Below are 16,611 nucleotides of genomic sequence, written 5' to 3'. Positions count from 1 at the left end.
CTCAGTTCAGGATTACCACATAACATGTGGGGGGAAGCTGTTTTGACAGCAAACTATATCTTGAATAAAATCCCTCTCAAAGGAAAAGATGTTACTCCTTATGAGTTGTGGAAGGGAAGGAAGCCATCCTACAAATACCTCAAAGTGTGGGGGTGTTTGGCAAAGGTGATGGTTCCTCCGCCCAAAGAAGTTACAATCGGACCTAAGACGGTTGATTGCATCTTCATTGGATATGCACTTAACAGTAGTGCATATCGATTTGTTGTTCACAAGTCTGAAATATCGACTATCACAGTAGGAACAACAATTGAGTCGAGGAATGCTGTATTTCTCGAAAATACTTTTCCTTGCAAAGATAAGGAAAAAGTATCAACCAATTCTGAGACAAGAATTGAAGAAGCCACTAGTTCTAAACAAGTGGAAGAAGAAGCCACTAGTTCTAAATCAACAGATGCGGAACCTGAATCGCGCAAGCGTGCAAGGCCCGATCCAAAAGATACAGTACTAAGACGTGGTAATAGAGTCAGAACACCAAAAACTTTTGGTCCTGACTACATTGCTTTCATGTTGGATGAAGAACCAACATCGATAAAAGTAGCCTTTGCTGGCCCAGACGGGCTGCATTGGAGAGAAGCTGTTCAAAGCGAAATTGATTCAATTTTGCTAAACCACACATGGGTGTTGGTTGATTTGCCCGAAGGTGCTAAACCTTTAGGATGCAAATGGGTTCTTAAAAGAAAGTTTAAGGCCGATGGAACAGTTGATAAGTATAAAGCCCGATTAGTAGTAAAGGGTTTTAAACAAAAAGAAGGACATGACTTCTTCGATACCTATTCACCTGTAACAAGGATTACATCTATCCGGGTGCTTCTCGCTATTGCTGCATTGCACAATCTCGAGATTCATCAAATGGATGTAAAGACCGCGTTTCTGAATGGTGAACTAGAAGACGAAATCTACATGGAACAACCCGAAGGGTTTGTAGTACCTGGACAAGAGAAAAAGGTATGCAAGCTCGTGAAATCCCTATATGGATTGAAACAAGCGCCATTGCAATGGCACTTGAAGTTTGATAATGTGATGTTATCAAATGGGTTTAAAATCAACGAGTGCGACAAATGTGTCTACATCAAGAGCACTAATAACGGTCATGTTATAGTGTGTCTCTACGTTGATGATATGTTAATCTTGGGTAGCAACACTCAAGTAATTAACGATACAAAGGCCATGTTAAAGAGAAACTTTGACATGAAAGACATGGGTCTAGCCGATGTAATTCTTGGAATGAAGATTCTAAGAACGAATGATGGAATCATCTTAACACAATCACATTATGTTGAGAAGATATTGAATAAATTCAAAGCCTATGATGGCGCGCCGGTTAAGACTCCAATTGAACTCGACGTTCACTTGAGCAAAAACAAAGGCGAGCCCGTTGCACAAGAAGAGTATGCACGGGTCATCGGGTGCATTATGTACTTGACTAATTGCACTCGACCTGACATTGCTTGTGTCGTGAACAAGTTAAGTCGTTACACGAGCAATCCAAGCAAAGAGCATTGGAGAGCTCTTGTGAGGGTTTTGAGATATTTAAAACACACTCAAAATCTTGGGCTACACTTCTCGAGATACCCCCCGGTGCTTGAAGGGTACTGTGATGCCAATTGGATATCCGATAATAGAGACTCACTTTCAACAAGTGGATATGTCTTTACTATTGGGGGTGGTGCTGTATCGTAGAAATCCACAAAACAGACCTGTATAGCCCGATCAACAATGGAATCGGAGTTCATTGCCTTGGATAAGGCTGGTGAGGAAGCCGAGTGGCTTAAGAACTTCCTTGAAGACATTCCATGTTGGTCTAAGCCAGTGCCACCAGTGCTGATTCACTGCGATAGCCAAGCGGCTATTGGAAGGGCAAACAATGGTTTCTATAACGGTAAGTCTCGACATATACGTCGACGACATAACACCGTGAGACATTTGATCACAACAGGGGTGATTACAATTGACTATGTGAAGTCAATAGATAATCTAGCGGATCCGCTAACCAAAGGGTTAAACCGTGATCAAATGAATAAGTTGCTAGAGGGAATGGGTTTGAAATCCACAAACTAAAGAATTGTCATAGTGGTAACCCAACCATGATGACTGGAGATCCCAAGAACTTGGTTCAAAGGGACAACTAAGCTATGAGAGTTCATGGAAAAACACTCAAACTATATCTATTCCCTAGAGAGCAATAGAGTGTTGGAGAACTTGCCTCGTGGTAAAGGCTAAGTCTATGACTTTTAATGGTTCTTAAGGATCTCAAAGAGATGGAATTCTCAAAGAGACCAAGTATGGCAAGGTACTTGACTAAGAATCACCTACGTAAGTGCGAAGTGTGGTCGCTTCATAAAAAACGCACTTATGAATCCAAAGTGGTGTCCAAGACCGCAATGGACACAAAACGTGAGAACGGATGAGGTTGAGGTGTTTAAGTGTTAACACCATTGTCTCGGTGCACGCCGTGGGGGATTAGTTCAAAGCATCGCGCTACTAAGCCGCCTGTGTATCCGATGGTGTCGACTATGGAGGGTTCAAAGTCAACAACTACCTATCCTTATGCTTATATACCTCGCGAGGGTTGAGCTTGTGTCTGCATGCATATGCATTCGGCTATTTCCACTCATGTGGGGGATTGTAAAAAAATCATGGATTAAATATGCCCGGTCAATGGATTTTGACCAAATAATAAATGTGACGAGACATTTAATTTTGTGAAATTAAATGACATAGCGTCGATCTACATTTTACGTAGGTAAATGTAGTATATTCACTTTCTCAAATCCGATTTCCGGTGAGTGAGAAATAGTGGATTAAAGTTGGGCATAATTAGCTTTTAATTAAAGCTTGGAGATGGAGCTTAGGGAATAATTAACTAGTGTTAATTATCCCACATTGGAGGATTAACACATCTTTAATGTGTATAAATTAAGTGACTTTATGTTACTTAATAATTATAGTGGACCAAGATGGGTGAAAGAGCCCACACGCGCGCACACGCGCGCGCCGCCGCCGCCCGCCCGCCCGAGCCCGAGCCCGTGCCCGTGCACGTGCTCGTGCTCGTGCTCGTGCTCGTGGTCGCGGGCCGCGGGCCTCGGGCCTCGGGCCCGAGCCCGATCCCGAGCCCGATCCCGATCTCGATCTCGATCTTGATCTTGGACTTGGACTTGGACTTGGACTTGGACTTGGATCTTGGCAATTGGTCTTTGGGTGGTCTTTGGGCTTGGTGCTTGGCCCAAACTATTCTTTTTGGACCACCGCCGAGTCAGCAATCCAAGTGGCTTGACACGTCGTCAAGCGAGGCACAGTCACGGTTGCCACGTGAGAAATCCACACGCTCCACACACGGATGGCACACTCCTGCCACACGTCTGTAACCGACGTCGGTTACGAATTGCCATGATGACAGCCATCATGGCTGTTGACCCCCTGCAGTGGACTGAGCCTATAAATAGGCCAGCCATTCCATGCATCACTACACAATTTAAAAAAGCATTCTGCATCATAAGCTCTCTCCCTCTCCCTGCATAGTTTTTTCTGTCGAAGCTCTGCCCTCTCCTCCATCCAGTTCGCCGGAGCTCTGTTGATTGCGGTGCTGCATCAATAGAGACGTAGCCGTTTTACCTTTGGGGACGACACGCCAAACCGAAGAGCACTACCGGGGCGTATCTCGTCTTGCGGGAAGAGGCCTCCTCGACTCGGCTAATCACACTGGTTTAGTAGTTTCGATTATACGTTGTATTTTTAAGTTCAGTTCTTCCTTTCCTTTCTTTTGGGTTGTATTACGCCCGGTAGTTATCTTTGTAATCCCAGAAACCAACAGTTTCCACCCCAAGAAACCTGCAGAGACTACCTCCCATCCCATCATCTATAGCAGCCAAGATGGAGCTTCTCGAGCTCCCAATGCAGCCGGTTGAGGGACTACCGGAGAATTGCGAGGCCACCATGGATATCCAGAAAGCGCAGACGCCGTTCCTCAAGAAAGCGCACGACATGCTAGCCGAGCCATTCGAGCATCTGCTCCAGATGGCAGTGCCAATGCCGGATTTGATAATTGTTGACTTTGCTGCATACCGGATTTCGGAAGTTGCGGCCAAGTATGGCGTGAGCACCGCGTTTTTCAGCGTGTACACGGCTTCCACGCTGGATTACTTGGGGTCAACGGCTGAGCTCAAGGATGGGAAGCAACGCCCAAGTCCTGAACGCCACACCAAGCCACCGGATCGGATGATGCGCAACACGCATGTACCTGATGTATCGGGCGTGTCCAGCGGCCAACGTTTGGCGAAGGTTGTTGAGGAAAGCAGCTTTGTTTTGGTGAGGAGCTGCGAAGAGTTCGAGGGAAATTACTTAAATCTAATACGAGAACTATATCAGAAGCCGGTTTTACCTATTGGATTACTCCCTCCGTTGACAGAAGAGAGCGAACACGTATCCATTGACTCTAGCTGGGCCAGCACCTGCAAATGGCTAGATGGGAAAGAACCCAAGTCAGTATTGTTCGTAGGGTTCGGGAGCGAGTACAAGATGGCCCTCGAGGAAATACACGAACTGGCATTTTCAATTGAGCTTTCAAGGTTACCTTTCCTCTGGATTCTGAGGAAGCCACAAGGTGTGGATAGTTCAGATTTACTGCCTCCTGGTTTTGCCCACCGTACGCAGAGCCAGGGTCTCGTTGTTCTCGGTTGGTCACCTCAACAAAGAATACTCGCCCATCCAGCAATCGGGGGATGTTTCTTCCATTCGGGCTGGGGAACTTGTGTCGAATCTCTTGCTCATGGGCACCCACTAATTCTTCTCCCCTTCGTATCAGACCAAGGACTCACTGCTAAGCTGATAGCAGAAAACCAAGCTGGATACGAGGTCCCCAGGAACGAAGATGGTTCGTTTAGTAGGGACGTGGTTGCTGAATCCATAAGACGAGTTCTTGTTGAAGAAGAAGGCGAGCAGTTGAGGCTGAAGGCTGCAGAGCTGCAAAGTATCTTTGGCAATCATCAGAGTCAAGATAATTATATAAACAAATTCATCGACCATCTGAAAAACACCGTGATAAAGAAGCAAGTGTAAAATCCAGTGAAACACGAAGATCTGCAATCACCGTCAACCAAGAAGAACAGTCAGGTCAAGTGCCAATAGTAGTTATGATGCTATTTATGTCTTTCCTTTATCTTTCTTTTATTTCAGGTTCTGTATCACCAACTACAACATATTAATGTCACACTGGTCTCTCTTGGAATTATCAAGGAATACCGGAAACTAGAAACTAAATCGAACCTGATAATGCATTATGTTAACTTTCTGTCTAGTTTACTGTCATACAAGATAGTTTCGAAAATTAAAAAACAATGTACCTGAAGTCCAAGCTTGCTTCCACCTCTTCATTAGGAGGGTATCGTTCTATGAAAATTCCGAACATATAAACTTGGGCTGCATTTTCGACTGAAACATGTTTAAGAATAGCTAAAAATAATTCAAATTCTACTTATATTACAACAACACGGGATTTCAGAAAATCCATTAGCACGGAGAAGAAAAGTGGGTTTTATACAGAACGTAAGGTTGAGATGATGAGCAAACCAAGTAAACAAAAAGACTCAACAGACGAGACAAAAGTACATTTTCTATACATCATATCCGGGGTTTACTTTTTGTTGCACATCTCCATAACTCTCCAGCTCATCTATATCATCCGGGCTTCCGAAAAACAGAGGAAGTCTCTGGTGTAACTTCACAGGCTGGAGAGACAGTATTCTAACTTTACCATCAGATCCTTTACCTCCTGCTTGCTCGGCTAGGAAACTGAGTGGATTAGCTTCGTATACGAGCCGAAGGTGATCCCTCGGGTTCATCGCAATACCACCATATAAGAGTGTCCGGTGAAAATCAGCAACAAGAGAACATATATATCTCGCTGAATATTTCTTAGGATGCTTGCCCTTGCCTTGTCTTACAGTATCTATATACCGCCTTAAACCTTCTGGCCAGTCAAAATATCGAGCATCATTTACCGAGTATATTTGCCCTGACATTACAAAGAAACATAATGAAATTATTAGATCGAAAATGCAGTGATTCTCTTTCATAAAAGTTGATTACAATATCAGAAATTCCATACCTCGTGGAGGAATTTTAATGTCTGGGTGGGTCAGGATGAAGTCTCCTGTCGAGTGATCCAAGGTGAAGCCATGTGTTCCTGAGCCGAAGCTGGCACACAGAAGCATAGCTGACGAGTAAAGGACATAGCCAGAGGCAATAAGCTTAGTTCCACTCTGGAGAGAATTCAACAACGCCTTCTCTTCTAATGGCAGATGATCGAGTTCCTCCAGTTTCTTATAAATCCCAAATATCGTTCCAGTAGGAATAGATGCATCAATGTTCCGGGAACCATCAAGAGGATCCAACACAACAACAACGGACCATCATCAGCAAGCCAAACAGGAGCCTCATCTTCCTCCGAGGCCATCACTGCAACCTTTCCCGAATTCTTCAAAGACGACAACACAATCTCATTCTGCAATAAAAAAGTGCATGCTTTGATAACTCAACCCCTCACTACTGAATGTCCAACAATGAAAAACTGGAGAAGATGGAACAAGAGCCGAGCTGCGACACAATTGAATGTTATTTCGAAACGAAACAAGAGGCTTTCTCCAACTAAACACAGCCTAATAAGTAATCAATGATATCAACTATCTCAACACCAAACACTATGTCTATATCATAATTTCACAAACCCTTCTTTTAATCTAATCTGCAACAATTCATTATCCACAATTTCGAAGAGATAATCACTTAAAATAGCAAGCTAGTAATCAACATTTCATAGAGACATAAATCTCCTAAGCAACCTCATGATAAGAAACAACAAAAGGGACATTAAACAATCAAAATCAACAAGAAAACGCACCGCCACGATATCCAGCGGCTTCGGCTCATCTCTCTCAGCACTGCCAGCTCCTGCGTCGGAGCTTTTGCCGAGATTTGAGCTGAGAGGTGAAGCCACAAGAGCAGCAATCTTCTTGCAAGCATATGCCAAATGAGTGAACAGCACCACCAGCTCATCGCCGACGTTTGCGCCGCCTTTCCCCATATACTCCGCCAGGGTCTGAGATCCGGCGCCGCTGTGATCGCCAACCGCGCTTATTTTGGAGGCTAATCCACCGAGAAACGCTATTTTTCTTGAGGGTTGAGCTGCAGCGATAAATTGTGGCGGGGAAATTTGAATTTTTTGGGGGAAAAGGTGAGTTCTTGGAGGATAATTTGAGATGGGGGTGACGATTATGGTTGCTGAATGCATTTCTGAGAAGTGGGGAAGCTGGAGTATAGTGTGGGAAGGCTCATTTGAGATGGGCTAAGGTTTGATTTCTTGTTTGAGGATTCTATCTGGGGATTTATGGATGACGTATTTGGGAATTTGGTTGGCCAAGAAAGTGGGAAGTAGTAGAGTGAGAGTTGCAGCAGGTGGTTGAAAACTTGAAATTCAATAAAAAATGAACAATAGTCATCATTAATTTTTTATCAAATTCCATTCAACCCAGTTTTAAAATATAATACTTTTATATTATCAAAATTACAGAATAGTAGTACTACTATTAACTATATTTTAATAATATTTACAATGACAAATTTTCATTTAAATAAGAATTTTGTTTCTCCTCTTTTTCACCTTTTTCTTATTTTAATAAAACAATGTCATTTGAGTATCATTAATATCACTAAAATACGTTGTTTTATTTACAAAGTTGAAACTTTATTTTGTTTTCAGACATAATGAGACCAATATCATAATTTAAATATCTACTATTATTTCAAAGAAATATATCTCTGCCATGTTTTGTCATTTTGAATTGGTTGTATTAAATGGTTGAGTTTTTTTTTTTATCAGAAGCTTCAACTTGTTCATAATTCTTATGCAGATTACAAATTCTCAAAATCATCAAGATTTTGTTTCGTCGCATTCAAGATCTTCGTATAAATGGTGATAAAAAAAATGTTACTTATATCAATTAGTTGCATAAAAAGTTTTCAAACATTAGTTTGAAAGGTTCAAATATAATTGATCATATACGTATGGTACTTGACTGGCATTGAAGCCTTGCTTGGTTAATCTACACTCTAATATCACTAAATAATCACCTTCATCCAAATTAAAAATAAGTGAGGATACAGAGTCAAGTTCTACACAACTTTCTGATGGCTGCTGTTAATACTAATCAGCCTTCAAATGATTAAACACAATTAATTATGAGATTAGCACAAATGTCAGAAATTAGGACCACTAATGTCATTGTAACTAAGCAGTCCTCTAAAAATGGATGGAGATATATCACTGTTGATTTTCTGAAGAAGTCAGTTTTTGTAAAAAAATCCCGCCTCAAAGCATACGACACGTTAGCTGAGCCATTCGAGCATCTGCTTCAGAAGGCAATTCCAGATCTGATAGTTGTTGACTTTGCTGCATACAGAATTTCAGAAGTTGCTGCCAAGTACGGCGTAAGCACTGCGTTTTTCAGCGTGTCTTCAGCTTACATGTTGGCCAGCAGAGCTCAAGGGTGGGAAGCAACTTCCCAGTCCAAAAAGCGACACCAAACCACACACGAAGGAGAATGCAGAGGGAGTGTATAGGAAAGGTTATCGAGGAAAGCAGCTTTATTTTGGTGAGAAGCTGTGAGGAGTTTGAGGGCAACTACTTGAATATAATTCGAGAACTATATAAGAAGCCAGTTTTACCTGTTGGCTTACTTCCTCCGATTACTGAAGAGAGCGAGCATGTATCAACCGACTCAAGCTGGCCTGAAACCTGCAAATGGCTGGATGGGAAAGAACCAAGTCAGTATTATTCGTAGGGTTCGGGAGCGAGTACAAGATGCCGCTAGAGGAAATACACAAATTGGCATTTTCACTTGAGCTTTCGAGATTACCTTTCCTCTGGATTCTGAGGAAGCCACAAGGTGTGGATAGCTCAGATTTACTGCCTCCTGGTTTTGCCAGCCGTACTCAGAGCCAGGGTCTCGTTGTTCTCGGTTGGGCGCCTCAACAAAAAATTCTCGCCCATCCAGCAATTGGAGGATTTTTTTCCACTCAGGCTGGGGAACATGTATTGAATCTCTTGCTCATGGTCACCCACTAATTCTTCTCCCCTTTATATCAGACCAAGGACTCACTGCTAAGCTGATAGTGGAAAACCAAGCTGGATATGAAGTTCCCAGGAACAAAGATAGTTCTTTTAGCCGGGACGTCGTTGCTGAATCCATAAGACGAGTTCTTGTAGAAGATGAAGGTGAGCAGTTGAGGCTGAAGGCTGCAGAGCTGCAAAGTGTCTTTGGCAATCATGAGAGTCAAGATAATTATATAAACAAATTCATCGACCATCTGAAAGACAACATGATAAAGAAGCAAGTGTAAAATCCAGTGAAACACGAAGATCTGCAATCACCATCAACCAGGAAGAACAGTCAGGTCAAGTGCCCATAGTAGTCATGTCCTGTATCGAGTTGAGCATTTAATAAGTTCCAAGTTGGGTTTTCTTTTCGGTTCTTTCCCAACTTGTATTAAGAGTCAAACCGCATAGGTTAGTATTATAAATAGGTCTTTGTCGTTTCTGTATTTCTTTTAAGAGTGAATAAAGTTATATCTTATCTTTCATCTCCTACAAACCCTAATCTCTTGTTCAATAAAAACCTAGTTTTCCATCTCTTGTGGAGAACGTTGTCAATCTTCTCTCGTTCCACACACTATACATAGTTGCAATGCGTCATCCGGTGCTCTTGAGTGTTGTTCTCATGGACCTAACCATGCCTGCTGCTGATGATCCACCAATCCCCGACGCCATTGTTGAATGTCTTGACAGTATCATAGCCGTGATCAACAGCCTATGACATGCCAACTACACCCAACTATAGTGGGACAACTCAAAAAGAAATACAACTCAACTAGAGTGGGACGGAGGGAGTATTATAATAGCAAATGATCAACATAAAACCATAGATTAAGAGACTATAAAATTATCAAATACAGAGTCAAGTTCTACACAACTTTCTGATGGCTGTTGTTAATACTAAGCAGACTTTGAATCACTAAACACAACAAAATTAGCACAAATCTCTGTAATTAGGACCACTAATCCAACCTGGAAAATGTCATTGCAGGTACGCAGTTCTTTAAATCATTGCTGATTTTCTGAAGAGGTCGTTTTTTTGAAAAATTCTGCCATCTTTGCTTGTTCTTTTCCAATGCCGACCTATTTTGAGAGAACTTAGTGAGCCCCTGCCTCAAAGCTCCGAGATCGACACCATCGTCCACCAAAATACTCGTAACACTCATTTTCGATACCTAGAAGCAAAGATCACAGGTTATGTGGTGATTCACAGCCAAAAAGATTGTCATCCACGTGGTTCAGAAAAAGAAGAAGCATGGGATGAGATCTTACTGCCTGTATGTTGCGATCTTCATCATCAAAAAAGAGCATCTCATTGTATGGAACACCAGTCCTCTGCTTCAGTTTCTGAAAATGAACAGTCTTGTGGGTCCAACTTGAGAATATCTCCTGAAACGTTACAAATGTCAGGCAAGTCCCAGTTCCCGAATGTATCTAAAGCATTCGGCAGTAGAATGTCAAGAAGTGCTCAAGTAGAAAATAGCACCTATGTCTTCATACAGAACCCTTTTCCACCACCACCGCGAATGAAAGATGGTCCGGATTGTGCCATACCAAGTACGATAAAATAAACAATTTTTTTGCTACAGATACATAAGCATTTGTATTGCATGGTATGTACAAAAAAGAGGATTGAACAAAAAGCTTTTGTAATAACTATCCAATGTAAATCCACCACAATGGCCAATGCCTCAAAATGTAACAAAAATGAGGTTTCAAGGATTTGTAATTGATTAGGAATCCTTTATTCAAACGAAAAACTAGTAGCTCTTCTAGTCCTAAGCATATATATGAATTCAGATAATTTCACAAAACAACATACTTTCACCTGAGCAACAAAAAATGATTTTATTCCCAACTTCTCAAGAAAAGTGTTGGCTTTATCCGGAGTTGGTGATCTCGAGGCAACAGCGATATCAATACCTTTGTCCTTAAGAGCATGCAGTATGCCTTTGACATGCGGATATAGTGATGGCATTTCACACTTGGAGAGATATTCACTGCAGAAACACACAGCCAGATTCCCCATGAATACAAATAAGCAATCCAATGAACATACCACTGCAATAAGAATAACTCAACAGATAAACTGATTAAAATGGTCAATACACACAAAAATCGTCCAGTTTCTTACCCTGTTATTACGGAACTCATCAATCATCATTGTCTAAGCTATGGTAAAAGTTGGTCATTAAATTACTAACAGATTCTGATAACCATCTTACTAAATCAAGTCAAATCCTCAAAAATATACTCCTATCTACAAAGAGTTTAATCTTCCAGAGGAGCAAATCACCCAGCCACTCGTTCACAATGACTGTATCCTACAAATCGATTAATATTTGCATCCACATGTTTCTGGTTCAAGAAATAATAATGTCAAAATCTAATGAAGATGACCAGAAAAATTGCTACTTCCACATCTAACCCTATGTTGAATAATCTTGCCTTCAACAAATTTTACTACTCAACATCGATAGTTGAATACATATATTCTACAATTTCCATTCCACATCTTAATACCATCCATGTAAATTACTCTAGTCCTGAGTCCTAACATAAACTTCAAAGTCCAAATAAGAAATGATGCCGGACAATTTAACTGGATAGCTATACTATGCTTGCAGCTTAAAATCAAATCAAATTACCAATAGAACACCCGAATTCTCCCAAACCAAGCTTATCTATCAATCTTTCTTCCGCTAATCAAAGATCACTTCTTTTGGGTTCATTTCCATGATCAAGCAAATTGGGAAAATAATAGCAAAAAAACATATAGAAAATATTACCAGTAAAAGGGCCAGAGTGTATAATCAAGGTCAAAGACGACGAGACGAGGCAGCACCTCGAATTCAGCTATGATCTCCATAGCCTCTTTCTTCACCCTCTCGTCGCTCATTTCTCTCTCGATTCTTCGATTCTATGAACTGAATATCCACGCCCTACTGAAAATTTTTTAAAAAAATCCAAAAAATAAAAATAAAAGGGGCATTCCGAGAATCGAACTCGGGACCTCTCGCACCCAAAGCGAGAATCATACCACTAGACCAAATGCCCGCTTATGAGTGGGTCTCAACGGTTAATTAGGATTTACTTCTCGTTTCATAAGTAAATTACTCCATTTCATTGATTGTTTTTTCCTATCAACCTCTGATTACAATTACATGATTAGATCAAGGAGGTTAAACAGTGAAAACAAGTAGTACCATTACACCAAATTGGTTGGATACAAGATAGAGTTCCAATGAAAAGCATTAGCACAAACATAAAAAATTGGTAAGGTTAGTTGCAACCAACATCAATATCCATGGCTATAATGCAGATGGCTTGTCCCATTACACTTGGCAGAAAATTATATCCTTATTTTTAGCTACTAGAAAATGCAAAACCCAAAAAAAAAAACTTGAGTAATCTGGTAAACTTGTATGAAGCTGAGGAGCATGCATGTACTAGTTTCATCTTCTCTGGTGTTGGGATTTGATCCTCTGCTGTGAACTACACAACTCATATAATGAGAGAATACAAGGGTAGAATCTGATGCAGCTCATTGTTCACCAGCACTTGCTGCACTAAGGTCCACTGACAAATCAATAACCTAAACCAAATCATAAACATGTTAGAATTGGTTATACTATTTTGATAAGTTGTACAATATTCTATTCACATTCACCTTTCCAGTTATCTTGTTATACATAGCCAAAACATCTTCCACAGTGGACTCGAAGTGTGTGGACGGGTCATAACTCTGCAATGCAATAACACAAAGTAATGTGAAGATATGATGACAAGCGAAGCAGTGAGAAGAACGCGATGTGTACCATAGAAATATAACAATGGTCAGAATCGCAGTCGTTGGTGGGCTTATATCTGTCATAGGTTTCGTAGAATATCTCATCAACCGGTCCAAGAAGGTCCACCCCGGGCTTCAGCTCTGCCTCCGGGTCATCAGTCTCAGCCTCTGTCAAAACGAAAGCTATGTATTTTCCTTTTGGCGCCACGTTGTGATAGTACGAGCAGCAGAAGAGATACCTAAGTGAAATCAAAGATACACAAGTAAAAGCTCTCCTACATAAGTAAAACAGAAAGGTATGAGTTGGTGAGAACTGAGAAGCATATATACATGTCTGATTTACGGCCAAGCTGCTTCTGTGGGATGATGACTTGAGCTGAGTGCGACTCGTGAGTGTCTGGGATCGGGTGGCTCATTATAATGACAGCACGCGCAACTTTCCCTACCTTCTCAGCCTGAAACCAAAATTGGTCTGAAAACTATCTCCAAACTATATGTGTGCATAAACGCGGGAAAAGTAACCTTATCGGGTAAATATGAGGGGTCGCAGACAACTTTCTTGCATTTAGCCGTTTCTCCTTCGGATGTTACTCCAACCACTACTCCATCCTCATATTCCACCTGTAGATTGAAAAACAATTAACACATCTCTTCACTGAAGGTTTCCACGAACGAAGCTAGGATGTAACAGATTATTATCACCTTACAGTCTGGCTTGTTTAGCATGTAAGTCCCACCATACACTGCGCTCAGACGAGCAAACGCCTGTTGATCAGACGTTATAGCAAGTCAAAACTATGCTATCAGTATATTCGTCTGAAATTATGATACTCAGAAGGGAGCAAACCTGAGGCAACTCTCCAAGTCCATACATAGGATAGATGTAAGGAGATCCGGATTGGAATCGCGCCAAAGATTCTGCATACAGCTGTTTGACAGACGAAAGTTTAGAAAAGCTGTGCTACTTCTTTTTTTCAACTAAACACTATAGATTGCAAGTTAATAGAATCTCTCCACCTTCATTCTCTTAACAAAAGTCAGTGCTGGCTTGTCCAAGTATTCATCGCTGAAATGCAGAGCGAGTGCATGGCCTATAAAATCAATCGTGTGGTCTTCCAATTCATACTTTCTGCATATTAGAGCACACAAGGCTGTCACTCAGAGTTCAACCGCGTTCCATTTACAACATCACTAGAAATTCATAGGCTACGACAACTACACATTGTATAAATTGGCAGTGTAATAGAGTAATGCATAAGTGTGAAAAACTGACGAGATAAGCTGTCTTGCTGTAATCGTGCTCAAGTCCATCCCGTGATGTGTCTTGGGATCACTCTCATTAAAGTCTTGAACAAAGACAAAGAACTTGCGCGCGCGCCTCTTCTCAAAAAGCCCCATTAGTGGGGATTTCAGTGCCTCGACATCAGTTGCTGGGACCTTGTGGATCTGTAGCATGATGTCAAGTCAAGGCTGAGCAAGAAACATAAAAAGGAAAAAAGAGAAAGCTAGCAAAAGTTCATCATCAGTCAGCACACCTTTCCTTTATTGTAGACAAAACTACCATCTACAGCCTTGAAGTTGAGGTACTTGGTGACATTCGCATGAATCAAGACGCGTACTAAAGTTCCATTCGCCATCATGAACTACAACAATCAAATTAACATCTTAGTTCTTACCAATCATAACACAAATGGCTTAGGCATCGCAATTTGTAACACATCAATGTTCACCTATACCTTCGGGATCATATCAACGTTGTACTCTCTGCTTGCGCCTAAATTCTCGGGCGGTTGCTCCTCTCCCCTGAAACGCTTCCAGAGCTAAAGAAAACGAGAGATATCAAATCCAAATCACTTCATTTTGTTACTTTCAACTAGGTAAAATATACATTTGGTCATATAATTGTACAATATATTATACTAGTTAAATGGAATCAGAAATGAAAAATAGTTCTCTAACATTACCTGAATCAAATTGAGAGAGCTGGATTCTCCTCCATAATAGTTATTTTTGTCCATGTGTAGTACCTGTTTGGAAAACAAAAAAAAAATGAAAACAATACGAGAAAGTAACGTAAAACCAACTTTTCCCGCCAAAATACTCGTATTTTTACCCTTCCACGGATACAAACTCAAAAAATTACGAATATAAGAAAGAAATCGATCAGAAGGCCATACCAAATGATTTGTTGATCACTAATCATATTGTCAGTTTTATTTTCTTTTGAATTCTCTCTCGAATTTTCGACACATATATTGAGGAATCTATCTAACTTATCAAACGAATAATCACATTCGCTTGTGGCGTCATTCTACCGCTCTACATTCTTAAATTCATTCAAATCGGATGAACATCCATCCGATCTATCTGATCATCTATCCAGTTCTATCAAGCCTTCCGCAGCGTTTTCACAGCTGATTCGTCGTCGTTCATCAATTAATCGGATCATAATGTAATATTAGTCGTGTAATCGAACAAAAACGACTCTAATTTAGTCAGCAACGGATGATTTTACCAGAGTTAATATTCCTCAAGGCACAAACAGATCAATCAATCCATTTTTTCTCCCCAAAAATGAAACAAAGGAGTGAGATGAACTTACTTTTAAGCCATCGACGGAGAGAAGGCCGCTGAGAATGCATTCTTTCAGACCAGTGCCGAGAACGATGACATCGTACTCTTCATCCATACTTTTTTCAGGCGCGGGAAAGAAAGCAGAAGAGAAGGTGTAAAGGAATTAATGGAAGAATGAATGTAAGAGGAGAAATGTGAATTGTGAGGGAGGAAAGAGTAACATTAACGCGCAAATGAAGATCGAAGAGCGCGGGAGATATAGCAGTGGAGCGAGTCTTCTCCGCAGTTGATGGCGACACTATTCTTCAACCGTTTATATTATTATTACATATACCTTAAATTAGTTTAATCATAAAACAGTTATTATGTTTAAGTGTATTACTAATTGGTTTTGTTAGTATAATATTATTTGTCATTTATGATCTGATCCTCATTACACATAAACAGCATTCACAAATAAGTAGTGGGAATATGTTTGAATCTTTTCGTGGTGTAGTACCAGTCAATATATTTTTCCAAATAATTTACAGGAGTATATGTATTTTAATAGCTAAAATAAATCATGGTCACATTGATCAGAAAATAAAAATAAATTCATTATTATAGTAGTATAAGTTATTTAATTTTTCATTTAACATAAATGTGCAAGAAGATATTTAAATGAGAACTTATATTTAAAATAAAAATGAAAAATATTCGGATCATTCAATGAAGAGGTCTACAATGAATGCATCTTCTTGCTACACGGATGCAATACTTGATTTCGAATTCAAATTTTGCAAGAAATGCTAATTTTAATGTGAATTCATCGACTTTATATATTTAGTGTAATGGTTGTAGTAAGTTTTAATGATCTTCTATCAAGGAAGATGCCGCATGCAATTTTTTCAAATGAAAGAAATATAAATAGTTGTCCTAATAACTAGTAACGGAGTCAAACATTTCACGGATATCCGAGATAACATTTCGATCATAGCTTCCTCGTTGAAATCAAAACAGAACTTAAATTAATAAGCGCAACTAAATTGGTAATTAGGCGCTT

General features: G+C 40.4%; 3 protein-coding genes, 1 non-coding gene and 1 pseudogene across 5 annotated transcripts; 1 reads left to right on the top strand and 4 right to left on the bottom strand.

Annotated features, from left to right (window-relative positions):
- The first annotated feature begins 3,930 nt into the window (after positions 1-3,930).
- On the top strand, positions 3,931-5,115 carry LOC121741684 (putative UDP-rhamnose:rhamnosyltransferase 1). Its single transcript, XM_042134563.1, has one exon. The coding sequence runs from the start codon at positions 3,931-3,933 to the stop codon at positions 5,113-5,115; it is 1,185 nt and encodes a 394-aa protein (XP_041990497.1).
- A 420-nt stretch (positions 5,116-5,535) lies between these two features.
- On the bottom strand, positions 5,536-7,493 carry LOC121810888 (annotated as a pseudogene).
- A 676-nt stretch (positions 7,494-8,169) lies between these two features.
- Positions 8,170-12,218, bottom strand: LOC121742435 (magnesium-dependent phosphatase 1-like). Of its 2 annotated transcripts, none has more exons than XM_042135570.1 (6): positions 11,995-12,218; positions 11,034-11,205; positions 10,478-10,594; positions 10,178-10,380; positions 8,970-9,368; positions 8,170-8,858 (listed from the first exon to the last, which is right to left on the bottom strand). In XM_042135570.1, exons 1-5 carry the CDS (start codon positions 12,102-12,104, stop codon positions 9,275-9,277), a joined length of 696 nt encoding a protein of 231 aa, XP_041991504.1. In that variant the 5' UTR covers positions 12,105-12,218; the 3' UTR covers positions 8,170-8,858; positions 8,970-9,274. The 2 variants fall into 2 exon arrangements, with proteins under 2 accessions (XP_041991504.1, XP_041991502.1); XM_042135568.1 differs by having other exon boundaries at positions 8,970-9,357.
- On the bottom strand, positions 12,191-12,262 carry TRNAP-UGG. The gene has a single exon. It is a non-coding gene; the product is annotated as a tRNA-Pro (tRNA).
- Positions 12,263-12,445: 183 nt separating this feature from the next.
- Positions 12,446-15,715, bottom strand: LOC121811638 (guanosine nucleotide diphosphate dissociation inhibitor At5g09550-like). The gene is made up of 13 exons (XM_042212522.1): positions 15,598-15,715; positions 14,960-15,022; positions 14,732-14,815; positions 14,531-14,638; positions 14,269-14,441; positions 14,013-14,124; positions 13,843-13,923; positions 13,698-13,760; positions 13,518-13,616; positions 13,326-13,450; positions 13,024-13,234; positions 12,876-12,950; positions 12,446-12,800 (listed from the first exon to the last, which is right to left on the bottom strand). Exons 1-13 carry the CDS (start codon positions 15,682-15,684, stop codon positions 12,750-12,752), a joined length of 1,332 nt encoding a protein of 443 aa, XP_042068456.1. The 5' UTR covers positions 15,685-15,715; the 3' UTR covers positions 12,446-12,749.
- Positions 15,716-16,611: the final 896 nt, after the last annotated feature.

Source organism: Salvia splendens, chromosome 7, assembly GCF_004379255.2.
Source record: "Salvia splendens isolate huo1 chromosome 7, SspV2, whole genome shotgun sequence".
Classification (NCBI taxonomy): Eukaryota; Viridiplantae; Streptophyta; class Magnoliopsida; order Lamiales; family Lamiaceae; genus Salvia; species Salvia splendens.
Note: the sequence above shows the minus strand (reverse complement) of the source record. Positions and strands in the feature narration are given on the sequence as shown.